The 18,742-nt window shown below is 44.2% G+C and overlaps 1 protein-coding gene across 1 annotated transcript; it reads left to right on the top strand.

Annotated features, from left to right (window-relative positions):
* Positions 1-2,279: 2,279 nt before the first annotated feature.
* Positions 2,280-16,153, top strand: REELD1 (reeler domain containing 1). Its single transcript, XM_045078343.1, has 6 exons — positions 2,280-2,666; positions 5,801-6,023; positions 7,076-7,239; positions 10,613-10,925; positions 11,446-11,509; positions 12,342-16,153. The coding sequence occupies exons 1-6, from the start codon at positions 2,438-2,440 to the stop codon at positions 12,948-12,950; spliced, it is 1,602 nt and encodes a 533-aa protein (XP_044934278.1). The 5' UTR covers positions 2,280-2,437; the 3' UTR covers positions 12,951-16,153.
* Positions 16,154-18,742: the final 2,589 nt, after the last annotated feature.

Genomic DNA, 18,742 nt, shown 5'->3' with positions numbered 1-18,742 from the left:
AAATTCCCTCGTGCTGCCCTTTGAAGTTCCTCCTCCCCTCAACCCTAGCCCTTGGCAACCACTGACCTGTTTCTATTCCTATACTTTTGTCTTTTTCAGAATGTTATATTAATAGAATCATACACCATGTAGCCTTTTGACTCTCCTCCATGTTGCTGTGAGTATTTATGGATCTGGGATGGTATCAGATTCATCTGGAGTGCGCTCCAGGAATTTGCAGTTCTAACGGCTTCCAGAGGATGCTGATGGTGTGCTCTGGGAACCCCGCTTTGGGAACCATCAATCTACAGGCTCTAAGCTATTAGCAAGGGTCTTGGGTGATTCTTACATGCCTGCAGTTTGAGGAATTCCAGTTTCAGTGCCACCAAAAGGGGAAGGAGCAGGCTCGGGGTACTTTTTTATACCAAACATGGCTCTCTGTCCATGGCATCAATCCCACTTCATCAGGGATGACTTCTTCAGCTCCCATTGACTCAAGAAGCAGAGAGCACTGAGATCTGTTTGACTCGGTCATTCTCCCCTTGGGAAGGAGACCGAGATGAAGGCCTCTGGCTCCCACAAAGGATGCCAGTGCCAGTCATGGGCAAGACCAGTTCCAGTTCTCTCTAGTTCTTCACACAGGCTTGAGCAGTGTTGGTGTGGAAACCCTGTGTGTGTATGCGGTCCTAGGGAAAACCAATGAGATTAAGGCTGGCTCCGGACCTTGAGGGACAGCTCCTGTGGATGCCGAGGATTAGCGGTAACAGCTGCTCTACTGCCCATTAGAGGAGGAACAGAAGAGAGACAAAAAGGCTTGTTTAAAAGATGCATCTCTGCAACTCTGAGGGGGGAAGCCAGTCCATCAAACCTGAAGGAAAGTGTGTTTCTAGGTAAGTGTTTGTTTTCCTGGTTCTGGTAGACTAGTGCTGGTGGGAAAGCAGAAACCTCAAGATTTAAGGAGGAGAGGGTGGGCTTTGTGGGGCACGGCCTTACCCCTTTCCTCCGTAGGTGTCTATGTTTGATCTGATTTGGGACTACCTTCTGCTATTAACAAAGGCTCCAAGGACATTTGCTTGTGGTCACTGTGGATGAAAATGGAAAAGCCCTGGGTCCCCTCAACTGAGAATGTGTTTTTATAGCTCATTGTTCATGATCTCTTAATGGGCCTAGGAAACTGCAGGAATGGTCCCTGGTCGTGGAAAGGTTTTTTACTTTTTTTTCCTCATGACAAGCAGCCCTAGCAGAGAAAGTTATTGTCTAAAGTCCTGTTCAGACAAGTCCAAAAGACTGGAATTATAGGTCACCATCCTGTCTCTTTGTGTCTGGTCCATGTAAGAGGCAGGGTGGTGGGTGAAGACAGAATGGGGGTAGATGACATTGGGTTACTTGGTTGTTTGGATTATCTCCTTAGCCCACTGTTTTTATAGCTACTTTTGCTACATTGAAAGTATTTTATTTTTATCTTTCATAACTAGCTTATTAGAGAGGAGGGCTGTTGCCTTACATGGTTCCTTAGATCAACATACTAGCTGAACTTGAATAATTCCTGTGTATCTAAAAATATAAAAACAAACAACTCCTTTTGAAACATGCGACAGTCCTAAATGTTTATTCAAAGACCTTTCACTGTCATGTTTGCTATCTCTCCCATTATTCTCATCTGAGAACTTCCTTACACAGTCAACTTCAGTTCTTTCTGTCCATGGCATTAGAGCTAGAAAACAAAAGTGAAACTTATTCCCTAAATATTATTTTATCCAATCATTTAATTCTATTCCTGAACTAACAACCTACCCTCCACCCCAGTAAATTAAATAAGGTGCACAGTGGATGAGCTTAGGTGTAACTCCCTCTGCTCATCTTCTCTGTGAAAAAGTAGTGAAATAACTAAACAAGTCAGTAGAAGGAGGGACAAGAAGATACCAGAGTGTTGCAAATTTAACAGTTGCTTCTAAGTAATTAATTCATAGTTGGGAGAAATTCTGTACCATTCAACCCTCTACTTTGCAATTGTAGCAATAAGACAACTAATCCAAGCCACCATATGCCTTGCTCCCTGACCATATTGAAATATTGGGTGTCTCAACTTAACCAATAATGTATTATAGCTCACACTGCTCTTGGATATCAGACAGCTTGTAAAGAGTTCACATTAGGATACAAATTTTTTTCTGGTCTTATTTCTTTGACTTAATTAAATCCTCTTTAAGAAGAAGCTGTCTGGTCTAATGAGAAAACTATAAGAAGAGAGGTATTTAAAAGAAAAATTGTTTAGAAATTGAAACACTTCCTACAGCCTGGCACATCCTTTTGATCTTGACCTTGAGCCCTTGCAATCTGGGGAGGTGGCACTAACGGTATCTTGGGTTTAAAGGCAGTGTATATTCAGATCGGTCACATTCAAAAGGACATCGTATCATTTTCTGAAATAGCATCTGGATTGAAGCTGTTGTTTCTCATGACACAGGAAAAGGTCAAGATGAGGGTCTTGGCTGTCCTTGGAGGCTGGGCTTGGGCAGCCCTCTGCCTGGCTTCCTGCTCAGCTGCCTTTTCCCATGGTGCCGGCTCAGGGGCCTGTGAGGACCTGCAGCCCAAACACATTCAAGCCCAGCCTCAGGACCCACAGACCCACCACGTCACCATTCACACCGGTAGATCTTCCTACTCACCGGGTGACACGGTTCCAGGTACGTATGGGAGAGGCTTTGCAAGACCCCACGGGACCCTACTGACCGATCCCTAGCTGTGTTTGTCCCAAGCAGGAGTTTCCTCCACCAATGTTTGACTTAATCCTAAGAAGCAGTTATTTAGTCAAAGATAAGTTATGAAATACTTGTATCATGAGAACCACATAACTAATCTCTATATTGATATTCCTTTTTACAGGAAGGCACAAATAGCATTATTATAAGAAAGGTAATCTGTCCTACTTGTAAGATAAAAATGTAATCACCCTAAACAAACTTCATATATAGTATGTGTGTGTGTGTGTGTGTGTGAGAGAGAGAGAGAGAGAGAGAGAGAGAGAGAAACAGGCTTTTGCTTCTCATTATTTAAAACTAAAGTTATTTGTAGAGTGAAAAGTATCTCCTGCGATTTTAGTTTGGATGCCTACAAAAGCAGAGAGAACTCCAGGTGTCAAAGGTGGTAGCTGAGTCTACACAGCTGTGAGTAAATTCAAACACATCAGCGATGTTGGCTCAACCCCCTTTGGACTGTGCTGATTCTTTTGATGGCGATTAGAGGTGATAAATCAAAATAAAATTTACTCTGGAAGTACTGTTTTGCCCAATCATTCTGTTCTGTTGGTAAGTTTGGGGAAAAATTTTGTGAGCAATATATTGACCCCCATAGCAATATACTCTCCGAACTGAAATTCAGGCTATTCCAACAGAGATTCTCAAACTTTGTCATGTCACGATTCAGCGAGGAAAGGATAATATGTGTAGAGCATGCTGGGGCGTATGTGAGGGGCTGCTCAAAACTGGAGGCAACTTTCCTGGAGGCTCCAATTGCCACAGTATGCAGCCAGGCACCCCAGCATGAAGGGATTAATATGTTGGCACTCCTGTGTTCTGTGGCTAAGGGAATGAAAATGGTAAAAATCAAAGCACTGTATTAGGGAGAAAAGGCTGTAAAAATGACCCAAAATATGACACCCAATTTTTTTTTTTAACTTATCTGAGACAGAGAGAATGAGAGAGAGAGCATGAGAAGGGAGAGGTCAGAGGGAGAAGCAGACTCCCCACTGAGCAGGGAGCCTGATGTGGGGCTCAATCCTGGGACTCCAGGATCATGACCTGAGCCAAAGGCAGTTGCTTAACCAACTGATCCACCCAAGTGCCCCTGTGTGACACCCGAATTCTAATAAAAGACCTGAGGGAAGCAAATTGGACTGTGGTTGGAACTAGGACACATATATAAGAGAGCACTTCCTAGATCCAGTGAGGGTCAATTATTACTTTATTGTGCTGGGATTACACTGTTTTTTCTTTTCTTTTCTTTCTTTCTTTTTTTTTTTTTTTTTCCTGGGATCCCACTAATCTGTGAGCTCCTTGAAGGTAAGGACCATGTTATCCCGTTCATGGATGTATGCTCAATGCCTAGCACAATGTCCAGTTTTAAATAATAACTAAATACCTGGACAAATGTTTACTACTAAGAGTTCAAATGCATGGAAAATAAAATGATCACAGACTTTAAGCTGCACTGAGCAAGCCTATGAAGTTATGACCCTGGTTTTTGCTACTCATTTCATTACAAATGAGTTTGCTGTATTATTTATGTCTGTAAGAAAAATTTCTGCAGGGGCGTTTGGGTGGCTCAGTCATTAAGCGTCTGCCTTTGGCTCAGGTCATGATCTCAGGGTCCTGGGATCGAGACCCACCTTAGTCTCTCTGATCAGTAGGGAGGCCTGCTTCTCCCTCTCCCACTACTTCTGCTTGTGTTCCCCCTCTCGCTGACTCTCTCCGTCAAATAAATAAATAAAATCTTTAAAAAAAGAAAGAAAAGAAAAAAAGAAAGAAATCCCTGCAAGTGAAATTGCTAGATCAAAGGGAAACTGTATTTCTGGGCTTTTTTGGTATGTGTTAAAAAAAAAAAAATATATATATATATATATATATATATATATATATATATATATAAAAACATAACATTTGCCATTCTAATTGAAGTATACAGTTCAGTGACATTAAGGACATTCACAATGTTGTACCCCATCACCATTATTCATTTTCAGAATTTTTTCATTATCTTAAGCAGAAGCTCTATACCCATTAAACAATAATCTCCATCCATCTCTCCCCTCAGATCCTGGTAATCTTTATAATCTTTCTGTCTTTGTGATAATTTACCTGCCCTAGGTACCTCATGTAAGTAGGTACAGAATTGTGCAGTATGTCATCTTATATCCACTTACACTTAAGCTGATTTCACTTACTGAAACTTACACGTAATGTCTTGCAGTTCCTTCCATGTTGTAGCATGTATCAGAGGTAACTACATTTTAAATATGGAAAACATTATTATGTTACCTTCTCAAAAAGTTGCATGGTTTATTGTTCTAGCGCTAGTGAATGACTGTCCTGGTTTTTCCACAGTGCTATCAATACTGGTTATAATTCTATATTTTAAAATTTGTTGAAAAGATAGGTATCTCAATAATGTCTCATGATTGTTCTTTAAATCATGATTTTTAAATTTCAAGTCTTTATTTAAATTCTAGTTAGTTACCATATGGTAAAATTGGTTTCAGGTATAGAATTTAGTGATTCATCACTTACATATAACACTCAGTGCTGATCACAAGTGCCATCCTTAATAAATCATGATTGACTTTATTTTATTTTATTTTATTTTCTATCCGTGCCCTTTGATAACTTGGGATTTGGTCATCTTTTTATTGATTCACCATTACTCTTTGTATATTTGCCTGTTTTGTATCTTTACAAATACTTTTCTTGGTTTATAATTTGTCTTTTGATTTCTTTGATATTCACAATTTTTTTTTTACATCATCTTTTTCTTTATGGCAATTGTGTTTTTCTTAGAAAGGCATTCCAAACTACAATATTTTTTAAAAACCACATTTTTTCCTAGGTTTTTAGGAACTTTTTTTTTTTTGTATTTCATTTTGACATAACTTTGATCTAAATGGAATTTACTTTGGGTATGAAGTAGCACTTCAACTATTTTTCCCCCTAAAGAAGTGTTTACTTTTGGGGGGCTGGTCTTAAGCTTTTAGTTTTGAAAATACCCGTATAAAATCAGCAAATGGAACCACATCAAGAGGGCTCACCTCAGATGTTTTCTGTTGCAGTGACTGTGAGGAGCAGTCGAGATTTCATGGGATTTCTACTTCAGGCTCGAAGAGTGTCTGACCATCAAATAGCTGGCACTTTTGTTTTCATGCCTCCTCATTCCAAAGCAATGGCTTGTTCTCAAGAGGCTGACACCGTCACCCACTCTGACAAGTCCCGGAAGAGAAACCTGTCCTTCGAGTGGAAGGCCCCTGCCCAGCCTGTGGGGGACATCACATTCCTGTAAGAGTGAGGGGAGTTCTCCTTCTTGGTAATGGAGCCTTACCCTCTGAAGAGAAGGAGCTTCTGCTCTCCCTTCCTTCATGCTTCAGCCCCTACCTCCAGCCACCTCATGACAAGGATAGGGTCATGAAGACTCTCGCAACTAGACAGTCAGTGCGGAGGGTAACCAAAAAGGAAGTTGCCCCCAGCTCCCCCCTCTGTCATTATCCACAGCGTGGGGGCACGTGATTTCCCCCTCCTCTCTGGGCACAGATGCATCTTGGCCAACCTCTCCAGGAAATTTGGACCAGAGTAAAAAGAAGAACGTGTGGGAGAATAGGGAAAACTGAGAAAGACAGGGACTGAGGCAGACGGATAAGTGGACACTTACTCAGGCCCAGGGAAAGCCACTGTGTTCTCTGCGCCTTGGCTTGTGGTCTATCAGATGGCCGATGACTTAACTGACTGAGCCGCCCAGGAACCCCTAAGTTAATCAGATTCTTATAACTGCCTTCTGATTATTTAAACAGGGAAAAATGATTCCAGCCAATAATCCCTACTTCAGTGAAATTTGGGGGAGGATAAATGAGATGATGTTTGTGAAAGGGATTTTTACTAAAGAAAGCCATTAAGTATTCAAGATATTAGTTAGAGTACCAACAATTTATCTCTGATTTTCAATGGAATCGACAATTATAATAGAGCTGTACCATTGTACAACAGAATTATGAAATTTTCAATTAACAGAGTAATTCAATTAACAGTATACCAGTAATGGCTAATAATAAAGTTAAAGATGGAACCTTTTGAGACTAAACAGTTCAAGAAGACACCTTTTAGTCTAAATGAGGTTTTCTTATGACTGTATTTATTCAGGAGGGGAATTTAGACATATCTTTCCCTGTTTTAATTCTTTGCCGCTATTGAGTTTTTGTTTCTGAAGAGAGTGGAGTCACACAAAGGGCAATACAATCATCTCTTCAGTTTTTCTGTTCACGTAGACTTTTGTTTTTCTTCAGGTGTTATTTAAGGGAAACCAAACCCTCGCATCATTTTGCTTTCTTTTTCCACAGTCTATCAGTTGTCCAGTCATATTTCGTTTACTGGGAGAGGATCGAATCGTCTGCTGTGTCTCAACAGACACACCTTGGAGCCCACACTGACCATCACGAGCAGCTCGGCTCACCCATGCCAAGCTCTGGCTGGAGTCGGGAGGCAACCCAGAGCTCCACGCCAGGTACTGCTTGCCATAGGACTCAAGAGCCTGTCTGGCAGCTTATGGGAAAGAGAGGGGGAGGCAGCTCCCCGCTGAGCAGGGAGCCTGATGTGGGACTCCATCCCAGGACCCTGGGATCATGACCTGAGCGGAAGGCAGATGCTTAACTGACTGAGCCTCCCAGGTTAATCACATTTTTATAACTGCCTTCCGAATACTTAAACTGGGAAAAAAGTGATTTTCACTTAGAAGGTACTACAGCCAGTTCCAGTTCCTGCAACTCAGGCACTGAACACTTGCCTTGGGTGGCCACAACAGCTCATGGCCAAGGACAGGAGGGCATGCTTGCTGCTGCTGTTTGTCCACTGCAGCCTCACAGATTATGGGGGGCCTTGGGCTGGACAGTTGAATCCTGCCACAAAGCCAAACAACAGCACCCACCTCCCTCCACTCCCACACTTACCAGTGGTCACGGCATCTCCTTGGGGTTCTTCAGACCCCTGGAGCTCCACAAGGAGTGTAAGAAAAAGATGATCTTTTCTTCTTTGTACATAAAAACTCTTCAAGCTTTCATTGTTACTTTCCATGGTAGGTAGATGGCTCTTTGCAGCCTGGGTTGGAGAAAGGAATCAGGAATGAGAGGCTGCTTGGGCAGCAATGGAATTTTTCCCTGGTTCACCACATCAAACCAAGACTCCTTTGGCCCATGAACTTCTGCAACAAAACAAAACAAGAGACCACAGTGAGAATACAGCTACAGAATACAGTGGTCACCTGAAAATTGCTGGGGATCGGGAACTCATTTCCATTACTGATTTCTAGCTAAGTGCTCCGAACGGACGCACTCATAGAGGCCACTTGCACAGACGCTCCTATCTTTAATCCTTTCAATTCCACTTTTCTTGACTCTGTCCTTTGTTCTTGGCCAACATGTTCATGCCCGACTTGGCTCAGGCTAGCAGACCCAGGCACATGCCCCAAACTATCTTCTCTCTGCTGCCCAGCACCACTCACCCAGCCTTCCCACCAAGATTCTCCAAAAAGCAGAGTCAAGATCTCAGGGTCTGACAGTGTGGCCTGGAGAAGATCCTGCAAACCCATCGTGTGTTTGAAGTCTCACGTGTCTTTTTCTGTCATGCAAATGTTGCATTTTAATCCCAAACATGTTTGTTTTAATAAGAATGTGACTAAAGGTGAGGTGTCAGGAAGGGATATCATGTCTCTGCTCTCTGTCTTGGGACCCTGTTGGGAACCTTGTCCCCCATGGAGTAAGAGACTCCCATCTGAGCAGCTGCAGGGTAAACTCCTCAGTATGTAGTTGCACACATTCCTGTCCTCCTGGCCCAGGCTGTTTTCCTGCCCATTCCTCTACACAAAGCCCAGGGGTTCTCAAAGGTAAAAGGAGTGTGTGTGTATATGTGCATCGTGGTGGGGGAAGGGGAGGTCATCTAGCAAAGTGAAATAGATTTCTTGGGACACCTGTGTGGTTCAGTCAATTAAGGTGCTGTCTTCAGCTCAAGTCATGACCCCAGTGTCCTGGGATCGAGTCCTACATCAGGCCCTCTGCTCAGTGGAGACCCTGCTTCTCCCTCTCCCTCTGCCTGCTGATCCCTCTGCTTGTGCTCTCTCTCTCTCTCTCTGTCAAATAAATAAAAATCTTTTTAAAAATTTCAAAAATGACTGCAGTGGGCAAATAAATGATGAATCATGAATTTTCACATTAGGAAGATAGTACATTTGTACTTTTCAAACTTATTTCCCAATAAACTCTCAGGACACTTTGGGGTCTACCCAACCCCATTGGGCATGATCTCCATGTTTTGCCTTCTTACACTTCCTCAAACTGGGCTCTTCTTCCTGCTTATCTATTTATCTTTCAAGGGGAGGTTCAAATATCTCCTTTCTGAAACTTTCTCCTGTACTTCTTGGGAGACAAATGTAATTGCTTTCTCAGTTCTAGATTTAAAGCTCTCATCACACCATCATTTCTAAGACTGGGCATCTGAGAGTCTCTCCTCCTGGATTTCAAGTTCAGGAACAACAACGGCCACTATGCAGCTCTTCTGTACCCACCCCCTCAGCAACCCCCCCCCCCACCGATTACAGTGATGCCCATCACATGATGAGTCTGCAGAGAATGTCTGAATGAATTCTGAGTTCAGGCAGAAGTGTAAGACTGTTGAGTTTTTGCCACATTCTGTGTGCCCATTAGGCTTCTTTGTTTTTCACTTTAATCTCAGTGTTTTGGAGTGTTGAAGGCTTTGGAGAAGAGTGGGACTAAAGGGAGAAAAATGAATTTCAACCCAGTTAGAGCCCTGGCCAGAGAAACCTTTGCTAATGTGTTTTTCTGTGAATACCATCATAGTCATCCTAAGCGTTATTACAGTAAACCTTTATTGCATGTTCACCTGTGCTGTGTGCTCCATGCTTCTACATCAATGATTTTCTTTCACCCTTCAGAAGCTCTAGGCTATAGGAACCATTATTGGTCCCATTTTGAAAAAGGAGAAACTGATGTTATGGGAGGACTTTCCCCAAAGAAGGAGTTAGTGGAATGGAGAATTGAACCCAGTCACCCGACTCCCTGGTCCTTGCTTGCTTGCTATGCTGTTTCTAATTTCTATTTCTAAAGCTCTGGGCTGTCATGTTGGCCAGTCACGGATGGGAAATGAGATGGTGGAGGGCAGTGGAGAGCAGTGACCTTGACTCTGCCCATGGCAGAGGGTCAAGTCATCATCACCAGGGAGACTTTTACTATTAATAATATGGCAGGAAAGATCTAGGGCTTTCAAAAATCTTTGATTTGTGGGATTCTGATTTTGTTTTTTGTTTTTTGTTTTTTTCCTAGCTAGAAGCAGTTTTTGGCAGAGGTGAGAAAAAACAGAGTGGTCACAGTTGTTTCTATACTCCCTAAGTGGTGACTATTAAAAATGCACAAATCCAGAGAGACAAAGACTTACTCTTTAAAGAGATACTACAAAACGAGTCCTTTCCCACTTGGTCAGGAGCTTATATTACTGGACAGATCATCTTTTTTTTTTTTTTTAAGATCTTTATTTATTTATTTGACAGAGAGAGATCACAAGCAGGCAGAGAGGCAGGCAGAGAGAGAGAAGGAAGCAGGCTCCCTGCTGAGCAGAGAGCCCGATATGGGACTCAATCCCAGGACCCTGAGATCATGACTTGAGCCGAAGGCAGAGGCTTAACCCACTGAGCCACCCAGGTGCCCCGCAGATCATCCTTTTGTTGATACTTTTGAGTAGCCCAAACTTAATGGTTTGTTTTAAAGGTACATTAAAGTCTCTAGTATTTATCCCAGTGTCATAGTTGTTTGTGTTAATCAATACAAGGAAAATGCTCTACTCTCTCATGGTGTCTTTGGATCTCTGTTTAGCTCTCAGACCCCCCAGCGCTCTTCCTCAGCAACATGCAAACATCTTTGCTGTTGCTCCAACTGGAGCTGCAGAGGATAACAGCTTAGATCCCTTCCCTGCAAGTTTTTGGGCGACAGAGTTTCCTGGGGGTGGGGAGACTCTGTTCCAGTCATCTTCACACACAGCTACTGCTGTCAGCAATGGCCAGCAACCCAGAGGGGACATCAACAGAATCCTTGAGGCATCCCTGGATATCCATGGGCTGGAGAGACTCATAGCTCTCAGGAGATTCTTCTCAGAGGGTATTGCTTCCAGTTCTAGCACCCACCTCAGGTAATGGGTCAGGGGTGGATCATTCAGTGTGGGGGTGGGATAAGACCAAACCCTGGGGTTCTGAGGGAGTCTGAACTTCTTGGCATCTGACAGGAAAAGATCTCACCGTATTTATTCTTAAGTGCACAGGAAACCCTGATCGCAGAAGGACTACTGGCCAAAAGGGCTGGGTATGAAAATCGCCTGGGGGGAACTGTACTTTCTTGGATAGGGTGAGATATCTGATATGCTATTATATATAAAATCAGATATAAATGTGTTTTATAGAAGAGATGTATAAATTTATAATATATAAATACATATTTTATATAAAATAAATAAAAGCATTTAGTGAGGCTTTGTTGCTGTACTCACTTGTCTCTTCCCACCCCCTCCCTCTTTCCCCTTCAGCTCCTAACTCCAAACTCAGGAGTCTTTCCAATGAAATCTGATCTTGTCAGTATATACAGCAATGGTAGGGAATGTTGCTTTTTGATCTGTATACATAGTCTTCTCTTCACCCTTCTATCCTTTGCTTTAGGACTCAGGATGATCCAAGCTTTGATTCATTGGAAACTTGCATACCCTCAGATAGAGATGAACAGGTAACAACCATGTTTGTCTGTGGGTGATAGGGTTGATATTTTGATCCCAGTGTGGGAAGTTCCAGGCTGGGAAAGCAGAGCTATTAGACTAGTAACCAAAATTTGAGAGAAGGAGGCAAGGGTATGATATATATTCAGCATCATTTTACCAATCAATACCAGCCTTTCTGTTATACACAGTGTCTCCAAAGTTATCGACAATTGTAGAAATTGATAGTTTTAGTGATTTGTTTTCCCACTTAGCCTCAGTTAATAATTCCTGTCTCCCCACCTCTCCACCCCTTGCTTTATAATGTTGGACTTGAAACACCATGTATGGTTCCAGAGGTTAGATCAATGGGCAATATAAAATATACATGCCCACTGATTTACTATTCCTTTGAAGTCTTAAAAGGAACACAAAATAAAACATGGTATAATATTCTTACTCATATTTATTGGAACCTACAACAGATTAAATGCCATCTTGTGTAGGTCCCAGCATAAAAAGACACTCAAAGCTTTCTACTCTTGGAGATGATAATCATGCATCTTGGTCTGGAAGCCTCTTATCGGACCCTAGGTTTATTCTTGTGACTGGCCTCTATGCTCTCTTTGTGGGGTTTCCATTAGCCACCTTATCCCCATCAATCACAAGGGCATATCTATCTACTTGAGCATTTTAGGAGTTTTTTCAGGAGCAGGCACCAACCTGGGTTTTCAGCTGCTGCCTGGGATCTTTTACGAGTTCAGGTTAGATGTCGAAAGAAACACAGATTAAGTGTGAAGTTGGGTGGCAGCTTGGAAGAAGACCAGGTCTTTTGACTTCTCTTTTTTCCCTTTCCTTTTCTAGGACAAGATGGAATCCTCTAATAGGACCATGATGAGGCCCCCTCTGTCTACTGCCCATTTTACCTATCCTCAGCACCTCTGGTTGTCTGAAGCGCTTACTGGCAATGGGGCTGGAGCAGCCACCCCAACCCCTGTCTTCCCCCCCTCTGCCACTTCCAGGTCACTTGCTGCTGGAGCCCAGTCAGAAACATGGAGGCCTTCTCCCAGCTTCTTAACTCAGCCAAAGCGCAAAGAGCCCAGAGTGGGGGAGGAACATGGTGGGGACAGAATGGAATACCCCAGGAAGACCAACCCAAGGCCTGAGGTTGGGCAAGAAGGAGCCAGTGCCCTTTCAGAGATCCAGCTCAGGACTCCCCAGCTGGGAATCCTGCTTTGCCTTTCCGCCACCTTGGGCATGGCCCTGGCTGCTGGCCTCCGCTGCCTACACGACCAGTATTGCCACAAACGGACAGACGTGTCCTTCAGTGAGCCTGCAGGGGATGGTGTTGCCAGGAGCGATGGTGGTGAGACAGTGCATGTCAGGAAGATGAGGAAGAACAGTTTTGTTTTGGTTGAAGCAGACTACAACTGGACCACGTCCTCTGTGGGTAGCGAGAAAACAGTGCTCTGAGCAGACCGTCATCCTAGGCCTCTGAGTGGCCCTCCTCAGACCCTGCAGTGTCTCAGCCAGAACAGAGCTAATGAGAATAGCTGATGAGGACAGGGATCTGCTGTGCCCCCCACTCAGTGAGCAGTTAGTGGAGGAAGCTGGGAAAGGACAGTTTTATCAACAGAGGGAGTTCTTCCCGAGCTTTGTTGTCTTAACATCTGTAATTTAGCTGCTTTTTTTCTATTCACAATTAGACGTTCTGTTTGAAGAGTTAAACTCAACACAATGAATATTGTATAACCTGCTCATTAACTAGACTCCTGTGGCCGCCACGCTTCCTCTGTTGCCTTAAGGAACCTGCAGAAATAGAAATTCTGTCCCTCCTCAGTATGTCAGCCTCATCCCTTCTAACTCTTTGAACAAAAGTAACATTGAGGTTGTGTCTCTTACAAGAAAAAGAGCTGGAACCCTCAGTTTACCTCTCCAAACCACCCCCAGAAGAAGTTTCATTTTTAAAACTCGCCTTCAACACTGACTGGGTGAATCCAAGGGTATTCAGTCTTCTTAGAAACTCAGAAGCCTGGCAAATCCGCCTTGGAAATTAATCTGAAGCAAGAGAGTCTTCAAGAGCTTGATGGAACACATCTGTGGGGGAATGCATATGTGCTGCATAAACACCAGAGCGGGGTAAGCAAGCTTCTTCATCAGGTGCAAATGGATCTGGGACCTCCCATCCATTTACACTTGATGGGAGGCTTGCGTATCCTAACAGTCAGCACACATACTGCCTTTTGCCAAAGGTCAGGCTGGGAAAAATGATGATACCACACAGTCTGAAGAAGAGCCTCTACTCATCTTTTCAGGGAGAAAAGGAAGACCACATGTGGACAAAGACCAGATCTTTCTACTCTCATGATTTATGAATATCGCTTTGACTTAGCCAAGTGTTCATAGATGTTATGTGAGGCCAAGACAACAGGTGTGAATATACCTTTTGAATATGTTCATCTAATATGACACATAGAAATTGGCTGTCTTTTCAGAGGTAAACCTGTTACAGAGTCACAAAACATTTTAATGTGGAAATGAAAAGCCACTATAAATATGGAAAGGGTGTTTATTTATCAAGTACCTAACTTACACAGGTACTGTGCTAAGAACTTTGTATACATTTTCACATTTAACTCTCACAATAACTTAATGCAGAATAAGTTCTGTAACTTGTTCAGAGAGAGGGGCATTCATGACATCTCAATTTAACCACAAAAACTTTTTTTTTTTTTTAAAACTGGGTGTATGGGGAAAGAGATAAATCCCGCTGTTTTTTCAGCCTCTTTTAGCTCATTGGGCACTAATTCCAAGATTGTTTCCTCCTGGATCTGTCCCCTGGCTTCTGTCAAGTGCCTCATTAGGAACATGGAGACCTAGGTAATTGTGTGTTCTCACATGTGGAAATAAGTGAATGTACTATACTCCACCGGCGGCCAGAGCTATCTCTTCTACATATTCCTCCCTTCCTCAGTGATATTTTCCCTGAGATGCAGCTACCTGTAGAGAGTCCTCCTCTGGCCAACAATAAAAAATTACTTCACAATTGCCTGTGAAATAAACTACCCCCAACTCAGTGGTTTAAAACAGCCACTAGTACCACCATTCATCGTCTTTCACAGTTTTGGAGTTGCCTGGGCTTGGCTGGGCAGTTCTTCTGCTCTATGTTCTGTTCAGTGGGCTGGAACACTCAAGCCAGCTTGCTCACGTGACTGGCAGTTGGTGCGGGCTGCTGACTGGGGCTCAGCAAGGGCCCCATGGGTGTGGGCAGCAATTTCTTCCTTCTCTTCATGGCTTCTTATAGCACCATACCCAGAGGGGTGTTCCAAGCAGAAAAAAAAACAGAAGTTGAGGGTAGGGGGAGCTTTTCAGGCCTAACCTTGGAAGTAACATAGTTTCGCTTCTGCCACTTCCCAGTGGTTACAGGAAGTCAAGAGCTAGCCCTCCTTCTTCAAAGGAAGGGCAGTGGATTTGGCTTTTGGATGGGAGAAGTGGCAAAGGATTTGAAGCTATCTTTAATTCTCCACCTCTCTGGTTAGACTGCTGGCCTGTCGTGGGGCTTCTCTGAGTCTAAAAGGAGGGGCTGTTCAGCCCCAAGAGGAGCCCTAGGTCACCTTCCCCGCAAAGCATCGAAGGGGGTGAGGGAAATCTCGGGGTCAGGCACTTCCTCTTTGTCGACTCCCCGGGGCAAAATTGTGAAGTGTGGCAGAAGAGTCAGCCAGACCTCTGAGTCTCTGCTTCCTCATCAGAGAAAAACAGAATTCTTTACCGCTTTCAGTTGTCGGGAAGAGTAAACACACGTTCAACCTTTAGCCCGTTATGACTAACTACTTAATGTGCCCTTGCAGCTGCAACAGTATCTTTAAATCTAGTCCCTTTAGAGAAACTCTGTGATCACCCAAAATGTTATTCCCTTTCCATGACAGCTTCTCTCCTGTGCCCCCCTTCTCCTGCCCAGTGAATGGAGGTGGTCCCGGCATGAGTTGTCATGGTTGCCACTGGCTACAACTCCTGCTGGGGGTCAGACATTTTTGCGGAGACATTCTGAGGAAACTCTTCTTCAGCAGGGGCAGTGGAGTCCATAGACCTGCCTTCAGGAGACATAAAACCCCTCTGTTACTGTGAACTTGAAGGTCCTTTAAGCCTGGCTTCAGAGAAGCCCCAGAGGGGAGCCAGTAGGAAGTGTTAACCTCAAGGCATTTACTAAAGCACAAAGCCATTACAAGTTTAAAAAAAAAAATGGCAAAGAACTCAAATGCAACATCTTAACATAGCTTTTTTGTTTTGTAGGAACAGCTACAGAACTGCTCGGTAAGCCATTTCTTCGAGAAGGGGGTTTAGGCTAAATACACATTTAAGGGAAAAGAACAGAAAAACAATTGCTGAAAACTATATTTTCAGAACTCTTTGTATTTCAAACAAATTAATTGTGTTAATAACCGCAGATTGACAGTAGGAGTGAGCCTCAACCTTTATACGTTGGGAGGCTATCTCTGATTTTTCTCATTGATTTCTCTCCTTGGATACAACACTTTTGCTAACTTGCAGCTTAATGCTCGACTATAGCCTGACTGAGTTATCCCACTGTTGAGGCTGTCTGGATTTTAATTTGCTGTGACAATGTTTGTTTCCTTAAAAAACAAAAAAACAAACAAAAAAAACCCCTCTAATTAACAACAATGACAAAAAATAAATGGGTCAACAAACCAGTAAGTGTCACGTTTTATTTGAAAAGTTGTCTGGAGATGGCTGGCAATTTATGAATAAATTACAAACATACCCTCTCCCTTTCTTGGACTTTGGGGATTTATCAGTGATCCCAGCTTTTCTGGAATACAGGCTCTGTGATTTGATTTCATCTCACCCCAACCAACCCCTTCTTCTCAAAACGGTGTGTGGCAAGGAATTTCTTTTATTTAAAGTGAAATGAATTTACATTCTTATTTTATTAAACTTGAGAGCATCTTCAGAAGAACTTTGCTCCCCCTGCAGGTGGAAGGCCTTAGGGGGTTGCAAAACCAGGGACAGTCACCTCTGGTTTAGAATATCAGGAGGGACTTTATGGCAAAAGGAAGTCTGATGTTTCATTCCTAACCCATGCAAAAAGGAAATGTGAATATTTTGAGACCCTGCTCCGTTGACAACTGGGCTGGAGTTGCCTGGTTGTTGTTTTCTTGGTGGCCTGTGAGATGTTTTCTTGGTGGCCTATGGCTTTGGAAACATAAATCTGTTTAGGTCAAGGGTCTCTAAAAGCCGTCGAGTGGCTTACCATGGCTCTCAGAGCGAAGTGTCAACACGTGATTGACAGACAGTGAGCCCCGCCCCCTCCCCGCCCACCTTCTTCCTGGCGCCCCGCCCCCGCCCCGCCCACCTTCTTCCTGGCGCCCCACCCCCACTGCGAGGGCCTGCGCGCTCCTTGGACGCTCTGCTGGGTTCCATTGCTCTGGCTTTTCCTGCCGTCTGGAACCCGGTCCCCTCAGCCACCCACAACCTTCAGAGCTTTCTTCCAGCGTTGCCTTATCAGAGAGGCTCTCCCGGCCATTACATCTCTTCTCACTCTCCTTGCCCCTCCTGCTTGAGAGTATTTATTGTCCTTACTTTCGGCCTCCGGCCGACTCGGATGCTTCCTAAGGGCAGAGACTTTGTTTTTCTCATTGCTATTCTCCCAGCACCTAGAGTTGTTCTTCAGACACAGTAAGGAATCAATAAATGTTTGCTAAATGAGTGAATGAAAAGTTCAAGGTCCGTGTTCCTCTCCGCAGGCCTGGGTCTGGACTGAAGTTGAATGTGGGGCCCTTGGGTGCTCGGGCATCGGGAGAGGCAGGTCGCTGTCTAGAGGCGAGCTAGAGCTCTGTGGCCCACGGTCTCCAGCGGGGGAAATGTCCTGTATCTCAGATCCCAGGCTCTGGAGGTTCTCGGCAGGGAGGGGCTGAGAACAGACTTGACCTCCCAATCCGAGGTGGGGCCGGAGGAGAGCTGAGCGGAGATTTTCCAAGAGGCTCACCTATGCGCGCCCTTGGCTCAGTTTAGATGGTCTGGCATGCAGGATTCTCAGCCTGCACATGCTCCACATTTGGGGCGGATAATCCTTTGCCCTGTGCATGGTATGATGGTTAGCAGCATCTCGGGCCTCTAGCCACTAGCTGACAGTAGCTCCCTCCTCCCCAGCTTTGACAACCGGAAGTGTCCCCAGACATCGTCCAATGTCCCCTGGAGGCCTAAATCGTCCCCACTGGGGACCGCCGGTGTAGTAGCTAAGAGTTGCAACTGCGGGGCCCAGGATGAAGCAGCCTTTCCTGCATCATTTCCACATTCAGAGACGGAGCGGGCAGTGATGAGATAGAGAAACATAGGGTTCAAAAATTAGAAATGGTTTTAAAGGTCATCTGGCGCAGTGGTCTTGAACTTTTACCTTTGCTTAATTAGCTGGAACAATAAGAGCTGGATACTCTCCCTAGGCTTGTATCTTTCCTCTTTCCTTCCCTCCCCCTTACTCCCTTCCCTTCACCTTGACGAACTGCCCCCGGAAATTTAACCAACAAGCATGGCTAAAACTCGTTGAAAACACCTCCTTCTTAGGGGTGAGGAGAAGAACAAGACTGCCGGGAACCCACAGTGAAACAACAAATTAGTCTAGGGCCGTCCTCAGACTCCTTCCTTCCACCCTGATTTCTAATCCACTTTCCTCTCCAACACACTTGGCAGACCATTTGCTTTCTTGGAGCATGTTGGGTGCTGTAAATATTTCAGTGGATCCAGAGAAAGCCTGGAATCAAGCAGAAACATGCCTGGAATGATTAGTCTGCCTTTACCATTAGAACCAGGAGGACAGTGGGATGTGGGGAATGGCCACTCATGGTGGGCCAAGGTCTGACCTGTTGGGCTGGGACAAGGCCCCAGCACTGGGCTAGGGGGAGAAGACCAACAAAAGGAAATGGAACCCATGGGCCCACATGGTGAAGGTGCTGGCTGTCATTGTTCCACTACCCAGCTAAGAGCCACTACTAGATGCTTCTCTGGTTTGTAGCCACCATCTTGAACTGGTCTCTGTTTGTCTTTCTTTCAAATGGCACATCAGGAGGATATTTATCCATAGCTGACGGTGGGCTGTCTCTGCCAAGTGTTTTGTTACTTTATGGAGGAAAGAGGTTGCCTGGAAATACATTCCACTGGATATTAAAGAGTGCATTTTCCTGATTTATAGTCAGGCTAGGCAAGGTTGTCTGAGAGGCAAGGAACCAATGGGAATATCTATTTCGACCAAT

The sequence above is a fragment of the Mustela putorius genome, unplaced genomic scaffold (genome assembly GCF_011764305.1).
Source record: "Mustela putorius furo isolate JIRA1106 unplaced genomic scaffold, ASM1176430v1.1 tig00000242_pilon_pilon_pilon, whole genome shotgun sequence".
Lineage (NCBI taxonomy): Eukaryota > Metazoa > Chordata > Mammalia > Carnivora > Mustelidae > Mustela > Mustela putorius.
Note: the sequence above shows the minus strand (reverse complement) of the source record. Positions and strands in the feature narration are given on the sequence as shown.

Coding starts and splice junctions, on each gene's coding strand:
- REELD1 (XM_045078343.1), top strand. CDS start 2,438: ATGACACAGGAAAAGGTCAAGATGAGGGTCTTGGCTGTCCTTGGAGGC. Junction 6,024..7,075: donor GTGGGGGACATCACATTCCT/GTAAGAGTGAGG, acceptor CTTTTTCCACAG/TCTATCAGTTGTCCAGTCAT. Junction 11,510..12,341: donor CCTCAGATAGAGATGAACAG/GTAACAACCATG, acceptor TTCCTTTTCTAG/GACAAGATGGAATCCTCTAA.